This window comes from Myotis lucifugus, unplaced genomic scaffold (genome assembly GCF_000147115.1).
Source record: "Myotis lucifugus unplaced genomic scaffold, Myoluc2.0 scaffold_485, whole genome shotgun sequence".
Lineage (NCBI taxonomy): Eukaryota > Metazoa > Chordata > Mammalia > Chiroptera > Vespertilionidae > Myotis > Myotis lucifugus.
In genome coordinates, this window is record NW_005871533.1 from 411777 (window position 1) to 423634 (window position 11858).

At 61.2% G+C, this 11858-nt stretch overlaps 1 protein-coding gene across 1 annotated transcript in view; it reads left to right on the plus strand.

Moving 5' to 3' along the window:
• Window positions 1–11858, plus strand: part of MYO15B (myosin XVB) — a 31245-nt gene that overhangs the window by 11119 nt on the left and 8268 nt on the right. Inside the window, 24 exon segments of the mRNA XM_023744768.1 lie at window positions 144–268; window positions 690–708; window positions 711–809; window positions 1002–1165; window positions 4070–4163; window positions 4790–4846; window positions 5109–5166; window positions 5394–5524; window positions 6967–7062; window positions 7161–7396; window positions 7589–7767; window positions 7949–8021; window positions 8457–8618; window positions 8858–8958; window positions 9061–9137; window positions 9268–9355; window positions 9515–9613; window positions 9760–9869; window positions 9966–10151; window positions 10386–10455; window positions 10595–10711; window positions 10752–11019; window positions 11099–11186; window positions 11309–11557. Of these exon segments, the coding sequence (XP_023600536.1) occupies window positions 144–268; window positions 690–708; window positions 711–809; window positions 1002–1165; window positions 4070–4163; window positions 4790–4846; window positions 5109–5166; window positions 5394–5524; window positions 6967–7062; window positions 7161–7396; window positions 7589–7767; window positions 7949–8021; window positions 8457–8618; window positions 8858–8958; window positions 9061–9137; window positions 9268–9355; window positions 9515–9613; window positions 9760–9869; window positions 9966–10151; window positions 10386–10455; window positions 10595–10711; window positions 10752–11019; window positions 11099–11186; window positions 11309–11557 (2946 nt within the window).

The window sequence follows — 11858 nt, forward strand, 5'->3', positions numbered from 1 at the left end:
GGTGAGCTCCCCCAGCACCTGGCCCAGAGCCCTACCCCCTGCCCGGCCCTTCTTCCCCCTCCCCGTCCAGGTGCCCTGCCCTGCATTTCCCGAAGCTGAAGCCCCTGACTCCACCTCTTACTGGCTCTGTCCCACGGCCACAGCTTCCCGGCCTCTTTGATGTGGGACACGTGGCCGAGCAGCTGCGCCAGGCGGGCGTCCTGGAGGCCGTTTGTGCCCGCAGTGCCCACTTCCCTGTGCGCCTGCCCTTCCAGACCTTCCTGGCCAGGTAGGGCTCCAGGATGGCGGCAGCCAGGGGCCCATGCACTTCAGGGACAGGACACACGAGAAAGGCCCCCCAGAGTGACTGGTCCTCCTGGGGTTCCTTCCCTGTGGAGGTGACCGCCTTCCCAAGGGACCTCGGGCCTGGCATCCGATCCTTCCTCTTTTCATTCTTCTCTCCCCCCATCTCTCTCTCCTCTCACTATTCACTGTCCATCCTCCCCTTCATGCCTCCGGGAGTTCACTGCCCCCTCCTCCATTCAGCAAAAACTCTCCCAGTGTGCCTAGCACATAGTAGGTGCTTTCCCAAATCATTTGTCGAATGACTTTAGCGACTGAATGGACACCCTGGAGGCTCGGGTGTCCAACGACTGTGGAAGGAGGTTTATGCTGTGCCTGCTCCAGCCTTGACTCTGTCCTCCCGGCAGGTTCCGGACCCTGGGAACCGGGGAGCAGGGGAGACCCCTCTGACCGGGAGAGGGGGGGGCGCCATCCTGAGCCAGGGTTGGGGGCAGAGTCGCCCCTTCTGTCACCTTGGAACCACCCAGGTGGGGGGGTGTGCCAAGGGGCAGGCCTGGCTAGAAGGGGGAGGAGGATTTGGGGACAAACCCAGGGTTTGGTGGTCCTTCTGGGTGGTCGGGAGATGGGCTGGGGCTGGGTGGCAGGTGTCCTGGGCACCCCGGGCTGGAAGGGAGGAGGCACCCACACTGGCCTGCTCCAGCCCACACCTCTGCCCCCAGGTCCTGCTGCAGGAGCCGGGCTGGCAGCAGCTGGAGCAGCACTGGGCCCAGCGGCGCGCCCAGGCCCTGCTCATCCTGCACCGTGGGCTCCGGGCCTGCATCTCCCGCCAGCGCCTCCGCTTCCTGCCACGGATGCAGGCTCGTGTGCGGGGGCTCCAGGCCAGGTCTGCAGGGGTGGGGCGAGGCCCTGGGCCTTTTCAAGGTGGTGGGGCAGGTTGGGGAGACATAGTGTCCCATCCCATCAGCAATCAGCACTGGACTCTCCTTACAGCATCCCTGCCCATAGCCATAATCTCTGCTTGAAGACCCCAGTCACAGGACACTCATGATCCGTCCAGGCCGCCCAGCCTGCAGTCTTGACGCCTTGAGTGTCCTGTTTTCTAGTCTGTTCTTCACTGTGCAGCAAGAATGATCTTTTAAAAGCACGAGTCGGCCCTAGCTGGTTTGGCTCAGTGGCTAGAAGAGTCATGGGCTCAATTCCGGTCAAGGGCACATACCTCAGTTGCAGGCTCAATCCCTGGCCCTGGCCGGGGTGCGGGAGGCAACCAATCCTGTCTCTGTCACATTCATGTTCTCTCTCTCTGTCTCTCCCCTCCCTTCCACTCTCTCTCAAATATAAACAAATAAACAAACAAATAAATAAAGGCACGAGTCAGACTGAGGCCAGACTTTCACACTCCAGGCTCTGGGTTTCCTAGTCCTACGCTTCTCCCTCCCCCTTCTCACCTAATAAACTCCCAGTGCTCCTCCATCCAACAGCTCCTGATGGACCTTCTTCTCCATCCACCCGGCCGGATGCTGGCGGCACAGAGGTGAAGGCCGGAAGGTGCCTCCCAGACTAGCTGGGGAGTCAGATGCAGAGGGTACACCAGCGCCAGTCACCCCGACAGTGATTGCTGAAGCGCTGAGAACAAGTGAGGGCAGGGACTCCGGGAGCCTCCGGAGAGGGGGCCCCCGTCACCACAACCTATTTCCAGGACGTTTCCATCACCAACAGAAACTACCCATTCAGCAATAACTCCCCCTCTCCCTGGCCTCCAGCCCTGGTAACCGCCAGCCTACTTCTGCATCTATGAATTGCCTGTTCTAGACCCTTCGTGTACGTGTAAGTCAGCCCCTGCAGCTTTCTTCTCTGTCTGGCTTATTGCACTAAGCGTGACGCTCGCAAGGTTCATCCGCGTCGTCACATGTATCAGGACTTCATTTCTTCTTTATGACGGACCACATCTCGTTTGTTCACGCGTCCTTTGGGGCTCATTCGGGTGGTTCCCATCTTTTGGCTGTTGTGGATGATGCTTCAATGAACATGAGCGTGCAAGTGTGTTCAAGTCTCTGCTTCCAAGTTCTTTGGGTCCATCTGAGGAGTGAATTGCTGGGTCACGTGTTAATTCCATGCTTAGCTTTGTGAGGAGCCGCCAAACTGTTCTTGCAGAGTGGCTGCCTCACTTTATGTTCCCACCAGCGGTATAAGAGGGTTCTGGTTTCCCTACTTGCCAATACTTATTTTCCTTTTTTTTTTTTTTTTTAAATAATTGCAGCCCTCCCAGGGGGTGTGAACTGGCCTCTCACTGGTTTTGGTTTGCATTTCCCTGAGACGAATGATGTTGAGCTCTTTTCATGTGCTTGTTGGCCATTTGTGTATCTTCTTGTTGTAATGTACCCCGCGAATCACACAAGGACGCCTCAAGAAGTCGAATTAAAGGGTCACATTTATTGCAAATCCAGGACTATGAGGGGGCATTTTGCTCTCCCAGATCTCATAGTGATAAGATGGCCGCAACTCCAGATTGATATAGGCAAAGATCACAAAGGTATTGATTACATCCCAAAGTTTGGAATGAGGAACCTGGTTTGCAAAAAAAGCAATTTACAGAAGCAGAAGCAGCATGTTATGTAAATTATAGTTTTGGGGTCTCCAGATCACTGAATTGACAGAAACACATTATCTAGAGCCCTCGGGTCTGGAATGAGGAACCTGGTTTGCTTGGGTCTCCGGGACACTGAGTCAACAGGGATACATTAACTGGAGCCCTCTGACCTTGGGATAATTGTGCTGTCCTTCCCAGGTAAAGGAAAATGTGCTTTTCTAAGACCAGTATGACCACAACCAATGGGATATTCACATTGTAATCAATAGGGTATTTAATCGAATGGGATTATTGCGGCCAACGGTAAACTGAGTGGGGGGGTGAAAGGATTAAGGACAGACAGACAAGAGAATAATAGCTGGGACTCGGTGGGACGCTGCTCCCTGATGAGGAGACAGCGCCAGCGCCCACAAGCGGTGTCTTTATTTTATAGCAGATGCCACGAGGCAAAGTAGGGGCGTGATCACGTTGTTTACAGCATTCTCGTGAGTTCCAACCTCACTCAACTACACGCACCTGAACTCTATCGCACAGGCATGTGGGGCCACGTGTTCGGACCATAGGTTCAAGCTTAATTGCGCTGGGAGGGCCCTGCCTTCCAGCTGGGACTTGCACCTGGCAATGAGAGGACCCTGTCCTTTCATTAGTCCGAGGTTTGAACCTGGCCAAAACACCGTAACTGCGCCCCACATGGGATGATTTATATAATTCAGAAAATCAAAATAACTTTTCTATTGTTAAAGCAAATAAGTACAGAAGCCAAACAGCAGGGTTAAAGTTAAACTATAGTTTCTACCTGAGATGACTGCTACCATACTTCATTCTTTGGACAAATGTGTACTTAAATCCTCTGCCTGCTTTTTAAATTGGGTTGTCTTTTTGCTGTTGAGTTTGGGTTTTGTTTTTTTTTTACTGATTTCAGAGAGGAAGGGAGAGGGAGAAAGAAATAGAAACATCAATGATGAGAAAGAATCATTGATTGGCTGCCTCTTGCACGCCCTACACTGGGGATCGAGCCTGCAACCCAGCCTGTGCCCTGACCGGGAATGGATCTGTGACCTCCTGGCTCATAGGTCGATGCTCAACCACTGAGCCACACTGGCCAGGCGCCTTGGGTCAGTTCTTACATTCTTGTCTTGGCGTGGAGGATTCAGGCACTGGGTGTCAGCTTGGGCTCCCCACCCCTTTCCCGGCCTCCAGGAAGCGGTACCTCCGGCGCCGGGCGGCCCTGGGACAGCTGAACACGGTGCTGCTAGCGGCCCGGCCCCTGCTCCGGAGGAGGCGGAGACTGCAGGTGAGGTGGTGGCGGCACTGGCGGCTCAGGTAGAAGCCAGGCATCTTGCTGGCCAAGCTGGCTGAGTCCGACAGTGCCCACCCTCCAAGGCCACCCTCACAAGGCCAAGGCCTCAGGCCATTGCTGGCTGAGCTCCTCCCACTTCTGTCTGCCTGGCCAGGGTAGGCTGGGGCCTCAGGAGGCCATTTGCCTGCCTTCATCCCTGCCCCTGCCCCAGGCCCCTGTCCCCTCCAGCCCTCCTGGGGCCCACCTGCTCCCCTCTCTCGCCTGATGACTCCTAGTTGAGGCCATAAAGCAGCTCAAAGGTCAGTACCCACGTACTGCGCCCTCCCTGGCCCCTCCCTGGCTGGACTTTGCCCCCTGAGACCATTCCTTCCTGTCTCCCTGCCCTCCTACCCTCTCCTCACTGTCCTGACAGCCGGGCAGGCCGCCCACTGAGGCTGGTGAGGGCTCCGGGGACCAGGCGCAGGCAGCTGGCCCCTCTGGGTCTGTGCTTGCTCCTCTGTCTGTGTCGGGGCCTCCAGGGGCAGGCGGGGCGGCTGAACTGCCTCTCTGGGGAGGGGCTGCTGGGAGGCTCGAGGTGGCTCCTCTGGGGACATTGGCTCCTCCTGCATCTCCCCTGACAGCTTGGGCACTGGTGTGGCTGGCACGGCGGCGGGTCCTCCGAGAGCGGGCCAAGCATGGTAGGTGGAAGCTGGAGGGTGGTGCTGGGCTATGGACCCGATGAAGCTGGCACGGCTGAGGGCGCATGTGGGTGTGTGGGTCCTGTTCCTCAGGGGCATGTGTCGTGCCCCCGAGAAGGGGCCTGGGTGCCCTCGGTGTTCCTCTGAGGGCTCCTGGGCCCTGTGTGTGCGCCCAGGGTCTTTGGAGGGAGGTCATAGACCTGGGGAAGGACGGACCCCGGGTGCCGGGCCTTCCCCACACGGGTCAATGCCCCTCTGGCAGGAGCTGGCGCGCCTGGAGATCCCGGCCGAGCTGGCCGCGCTGCTGAGGAAAGAGGAAGGTGAGTCCTGCTTGATGGGCATCGCTCTTCCCGTGGCCCCTCCCCAGCCCCTCCATTGTGGGAGAGGGTCCGTCCCTGTGGTCCCTCCCTCTGCGGCTCCAGGCCCCCAGAGCTCCTGGTCCAGCTTTCTCTGCATGGGGCTGGGGTGATGGTGAGGGCTGGTGGCGGTACCAGAGCCGGGTGCCTGACCTGGGCACCTCTGGGCCGCCTCCCGGTGCTGTCCCCAGGCCGTCAGCACACGCTGGCCCAGAGCATCACTGAGGCCAAGCCCCCGGAGGTTCCTGCTCGGCCCAGCCTGACCCTGCCGCCGGACATCGACCAGTTCCCCTTCTCCAGCTTCATCTCCACCGGCTTCCAGGTGGGCCCCCCAGGCCGCAGCTCTCGCTGGCTGGAGCCCGCAGGTCCCCGGATGGTAGCCCCTACCAGGCAGCGGCTGTCTATTCCTGTCCCCACCCCGCCTCCTCCCTCTCCCAGCCTGGGGCCTGTGGACACAGCTGCCTTCCTCGGAAAATATTCATTGAACCTAAATGACTCACTCCCCGGTGCTGTTCACTCTGAAGCCACGCCTGTTACACCTGGGCCGCCGCCGCCGCCGCCGCGCGTTAAAGCGTGTGTGACGGGTGTGTGGCGGCAGGGACACTGTCCCGGCTGCAGGGTGCGATTCAAAACTGCACACAGAACAGAATCTCAATGTGTAGAAACAACAGCGGGGGCGGGGACGGCTGTGTTTGTGCCGAGAACTAGGAAGCAGGACTGGAGAGAGAGGCCAAGACACTAACGGGCTGTGCCCGGCGGTGGAACGCGAGGGGTGGTTTTTATTCTTTATCCTTTTCCAGGTTTTCTGAGTTTTCCGCGTGCGTGGGCATCAATTTTGTAATCAGAACAAGCAATTAAGCCTCATTTTAAAAATATATTTTTATTGATTTCAGAGAGGAAGGGAGAGGGTGAGAGAGAGAGAAACATCAGTGATGAGAGGGAATCGTTGATGGTCTGCCTCCTGCCCGCCCCGCACTGGGGATCGAGCCCACAAGCCGGGCATGTGCCCTGATCGGAATCAAACCGTGACCTCCCGGTTCTTAGGTCGACGCTCAACCACGTTGGCCAGGCTAAGCTGCGTTTTTTTTTATTTTTATCTTTAATTTCTTTATTGGTTAAGGAATTACAAATGTGTCCTCATCCCCCCATTAACCCCCCAACCTCCCCCCCGCCACTCATGTTCTCACCCCCCTGTTGTCCATGTCCATTGGTTTGGCTTATATGCATGCATACAAGTCCTTTGGTTGATCTCTCCCCCTTACCCCCTCCCTCCCCTACTTTCCCTCTGGGGATTGATAGTCTGATCGCTGTTTCTCTGTGTTTGGATCTGTCCCTGTTCATCAGTCTATGTTGTTCTCTATAATCCACAAATGAGTGAGATCATGTGGTATTTATCTTTCTCTGACTGGCTAATTTCACTTAGCATAATGCTCTCCAGTTCCATCCACGCTGTTGCAAATGGCAAGAGTTCCTTCCTTTTTACCACAGCATAGTATTCCACTGTGTAGATGTACCACAGTTTTCTAATCCACTCATCTGCTGATGGGCACTTGGGCTGTTTCCAAACCTTAGCTCTGGTGAATTGTGTTGCTATGAACATAGGGGTGCATAGATCCTTTCTGATTGGTGTTCTAAGCTGCATTTTAATGAGGGTCTTCCACGCCAGTCCTTCCTTCTCCCTCCCCCAGAGCGCTGCTCCCTGGGCTCCCCAGCAGGTCAGCAAGGCCAGCTGCTCAGGCGCTGGGTCGCCCTCCTTCCTTGCAGGAGCCATCTCTGCCCACTCCTGGGCAGCTGCTGGACAAGCCGCTGACCCGGCTGGACGGTGAGAACCCTCAGCATGCCCTGGACATCAACAAGGTGGTGAGTGACACACCAGGGAGGGGACAGGGCAGGCCTGCTCCTCAGTGCGGGCTGGGACCACGGAGCCCCACATGCCCTGCCCTCGCCTGGCCCCGCAGATGCTGCGGCTCCTGGGGGAGGAGTCCCTGCTGCCCTGGCAGGAGCAGACCATGGGCACCTACCTGGTGAGGCAGGGGCAGCGCCGGCCGGGACTGCGTGACGAGCTCCTCAGCCAGCTCGTGGCCCAGCTGTGGCACAACCCCAACGAGCAGCAGAGCCAGCGCGGCTGGGCCCTCATGGCCGTCCTGCTCAGCGCCTTTCCCCCGGCGCCCGCCCTGCAGAAGCCACTGCTCAAGTAAGAGGCCTGGCAGCTGGAGTCCCAGGACTAGGGGCTCAGGTGGAGGCCGGTGGGGGGGGTCAGGTGGAGGCCGGAGGGGGGTCAGGTGGAGGCCGGAGGGGGGTCAGGTGGAGGCCGGGGGGGTCAGGTGGAGGCCGGGGGGGGGGTCAGCGGCCGCCCCACCCCTACAGCCTAGGGCTGTCCCCACAGATTTGTGTCAGACCACGCCCCCAGCGGCATGGCAGCGCTGTGCCAGCACAAGCTGCTGGTGGCCCTGGAGCAGGCACGGCTGGCCCCTGAGACCACACGTGCCCACCCCCCCACTCAGCTCGAGTGGACGGCCGGATGGCGCCGAGGCCGCATGGTGCTGGACGTCTTCACTCTCAATGGTGATGCCGCCTACAGTGGAGCCAGCCTGCCCCTCATGCTCCCTGGACCCCCTCCCTGCTTCACCCCAACATCCTACTCTCCTTCCTGTCCTGCTTTTGGGCCCCCTTGGGGACAGCAGCCCCTGCCTGCCAGGGTGAAGGCCGCTGTCTCTCACTCTCGGTTCCCACCCCGGTCCCGCAGACGAGTGCTTCTCCGCAGAGGTGGAGTCCTGGACTACGGGGGAGCAGTTTGCCGGGTGGATTCTGCAGAGCAGGTGCGGGGGCCTGGGATGGAGGGTGCAGCCAACACTGGGGTGGTCCCGTCCTCCTCAGGAGCCCCCCATCCTCCCAGCCCACTCTCCCACAAGCACCTCCTGCAGCTGCCCCGGCCCAGGGCCAAAGCCTGTGCCCCGCAAGGGGGGGAAGGGGCGGGGCAAGTGGGCAGGGTCCAGACGAGATAGGCAACAGGAGTGGAGATGACACATGGGCCGGGTTCCAATTAAATAGGTGAATGAGTACACGTGTGCGTCAGAGCTGACGAGTAAGTGGAAGGTTGTGAGTTGCAACCTGTCCGTGCAATCTGGAGCCTTCACCCAGGGTCCTGTCCCCTCCGCAGCCCTCACCCTGGGCCCCCCTCAGGCCCTGGTCCTTCAGGGATGGTCACCTGCCCGGCTGACCACACCCCTAATGCACACCTCTGTCCCATCCAGAGGCCTGGAGGGGCCCCCCCGTGGCTGGTCCGTGTCACTGCACTCCGGGGACTCCTGGCAGGACTTGGCTGGCTGTGACTTCGTGCTGGACCTGATCGGCCAGACCGAGGACTTGGGGGACCCTGCTGATCCCCACAGCTACCCCATTGCCCCCGAAAGCTTGTAGGTGCCGCCCCAGCACCCCTGTCCCTGGCCTGCTCCTGTCCCTACCCTGACCCCACAGCCTGTATCACACCTGGTGGTTACAGGGGCTCACAGACCCAGTCCCCCCCCACCCCCCGACCAATGCAAGCCTCTTCCCCCTCCGTTGGACACCCCCCTCAGCAGCTTCTACACCTGGCCTCAGCCCGGCACTGCCCCCAGCCAGGTGCCCGCTCAGTTGGGCCCACTATCTCCCGCAGAGCCGAGGACATCCCCCCCGCCCCCGGCGTCCAGGCCCCCTCACTGTGCCCAGGTCCCCCTCCAGGCCCAGCCCCGACCCTCCCTGGCAGGGGCCACACAGGTAAGGCTGGGAGTGGGCACACTGAGGCTGGCAGAGCTGGGAGTGGGGGTGTAGGGAGCCCACGCCCCAGGCGGTGACACTGCCCCTCCTCCGGCTCCACAGGGGAGCCCCGGGCCTCAGGGAACCTGGATAGCTACCTGGACCACATCTTCGAGCCGGTCCTCTCCCCAGGCCTCAGAGTGAGTGTCCTGCACACGTACCCCACCCCACCCCACCCCTGCCCCTACCCCACTGGGGCCTCTGCTGCCCCTCCCACCTCTCCCAGGGCTCTAGCTCTGACCTTATGACCTGTGACCTTTGTCCCTTCAGGATCTGGAGCAAGCCAGGGCTCTGAGCAGCCGCATGAAGGGAGGGGGCGGCATCGGGCCCATGCAGCAAGGAAGCTACCCTATGGTGAGTGGGGGGTGGAGCAGCACAGGCGAGCATGGCCTCGGACCCTGGATCTGGGGTTAGAGCCCCAGCCAGCACCCTGGGCCTGAACGTGTTGCCTGGAGCTGGAGGGAGGTGGTCCATGGGCCCAGCTAGGGACCAACCTGGGAGGGCCCTGTCCCCTCAGTGTACCCAGGGATGATGCAGATGCCTGGATACCAGCCAGCTATGATGCCTGCACCCATGCCCATGATGCCAGCAATGGGCACAGTTCCTGCCATGCCAGGTAAGGCTGGGCTGGGGCACCGGGTCCCTTCTCAGGTAGGGACTGGAGGAGGGAGGGTCCTGCCAGAGGCTCAGAGGGCACAGTGGGCAAAGGGTTTCCAACTTGGCCCCGGTGCTCACCTGCCCCGCCCACCTGCGACCCTGCAGCCATGATGGTGCCACCACAGCCGCAGCCACAGCCCCTGCTCCCCAGCGTGGACGCCAGGCAGCTGGCAGCCCAGCAGCAGAACTTCATCAACCAGCAGGCGCTGCTCCTGGTGAGGGTGGGCAGGGCCCCCGGGTGGTCTGGCAGGGCCAGGCCTGTGGGCAGGGCCAGGCCAGCTCTAACCTGGTCCACCGCTCCTCCCCCTCAGGCCCAGCAGATGACCGCCCAGGCCATGTCCCTGACCCTAGAGCAGCAGACTCAGCAGCGCCAGCGCCAGGCCCAGGCAACTGCAGCCACTGCCCCGAAGCCCAAGAAGCCCCCGGCCCCCCGGAAGGAGCCGGAGCCGGAGCCGGAGCCGGAGCCAGAGCCGGAGCTGGTGGGTGTCTGCCTGAGGGCGAGGAGTGGAGACCGCAGAGGGCCATCCTGGATGGGGCAGCCGGCTCCAGGGCTGCAGGGATGAAAGACAGGGCAGGGGAGTGGGAAGATGCAGAAAAGATGCTGTCGGGCCCCAGTCCCAGGGATTCGAGGGGGTTCACTGTGAGAGGGGCAGCTTGGCTGGCAGGGCTGTTCTCTCACTTCCCCTTCCTGCCAGGAGACCCCACAGGAAACCCCTCATGAGACCCCACAGGAGACCTCACAGGAGGAGGAGGAGAGGCTGAGGAGCTTCCAGCAGAAACGGAACTATTTCCAGAAGATGGGTGAGGGGACCTGGGGGTGGCAGGCCCAGCCTGGCCAGGGAACAGCGGGTGCACTCGATCCCGAGTCTGATGTGGCCTGTCCAGGGGCACGGATGGGCTGGCCAGGTGGAGGGTGACAGGGCCATCTGGGCACTTACAGGGCAGCAGCAGATCAAGGTGAAGATGGCGAAGCCTCCGGCCAAGGTGCAGATCCCCCGAGGGGAGGAGCAGGAAGAGGAGGAACCCAGTGCAGGTGGCAGGGAGATGGGGGGCAGGGGGGGGCGCCCCTGGCTCTGCGGTTTTGCACAGGGTCTCACATGTTTCCTCCTCGGCAGTGCCATCTCCTCCTCCCGCCCGCCCGGGAGTGAAGAAGCCACTGACACCAGGTGGGGCCAAAGCTGTGCGGAAGGCGGAGGCTGAGCTGGCCCAGGAGGCGGAGCCTGATGGTGGTCCCAGGCAGGCGCAGGGCAGAGATGCGGTGCCCAGCCCAGAATCCCCGAAGCTGCCCAGCAGGGAGATCCGTAACATCATCCGCATGTACCAGAGCCGCCCAGGCCCCGTGCCCGTGCCGGTGCAGCCATCCAGGTGGGCCCGGGGCCTGCCAGCGCTGCCCACTCCGCAGGGAGAAACCTGCGGGCCCCTGACCTTTTCCTTCTCTCAGGAGGCCCCCCCAAAATTTCCTGAAGAGAAACAACCCTAAGGACGAGGCTCTGGCCAAGCTGGGGATCAGCAGTGCCCAATCGCCCCCCTCGGTGAGGCCCGTCCCGTCCCATCCAGGGCGCGGCTGCTCTGCTCCGGAGCCCGAGGCTCTCGGGGGTCCACTGGCCTTCTCCCTAGACACAGCTTGTGTTGTGCGCTCTCTGCGCCCCCACAGGCACTGTCCCCCGGCCCAGAGAAGGGTCCTCCGCCAGCCGTAGCCCCTCGACCCAAGGCCACACCGCGGATCCACACCTCCAACTCCATCCGGGAGAAGCAGGGGCCCCTTCAGGAGCTGTTTGGCCAGAAGCCACCCACTGCCCAGGCACCCCCACCTCCACCCGCGCCCCCACTGCCTCCACCCGGGGACCTGGGGACCCCTTCAGCTGAGCCCCGCGGTAAGGAACCCCACGACCCCATGCGGCGGGCTTCCTTGGCGGAGAGGGGAGGAGGGGGGCAGGATTCCCAACAGCCTGGGGGTGCTCATGGCTGAGGTCAGCTGCTCTGGCTTCTGGACTTTGGAGCCCCAGCTTCCGCGTTCCCGCCCAGGGCAGGGCCCGGTACCCCTGGGACCTGTCTGGCACCGAGGAACTGGCACACACAGGGTGATGTCCTCACGCAGAGCTGACAGCTCTGTCAGAAATGTAATGGCCCTGCTGACGTGGTCAAGGACCCCGGGGAGAGTCTGAGGCCTGACATGGGACTAGGGCCGTGGCGAGGCGGCGGGG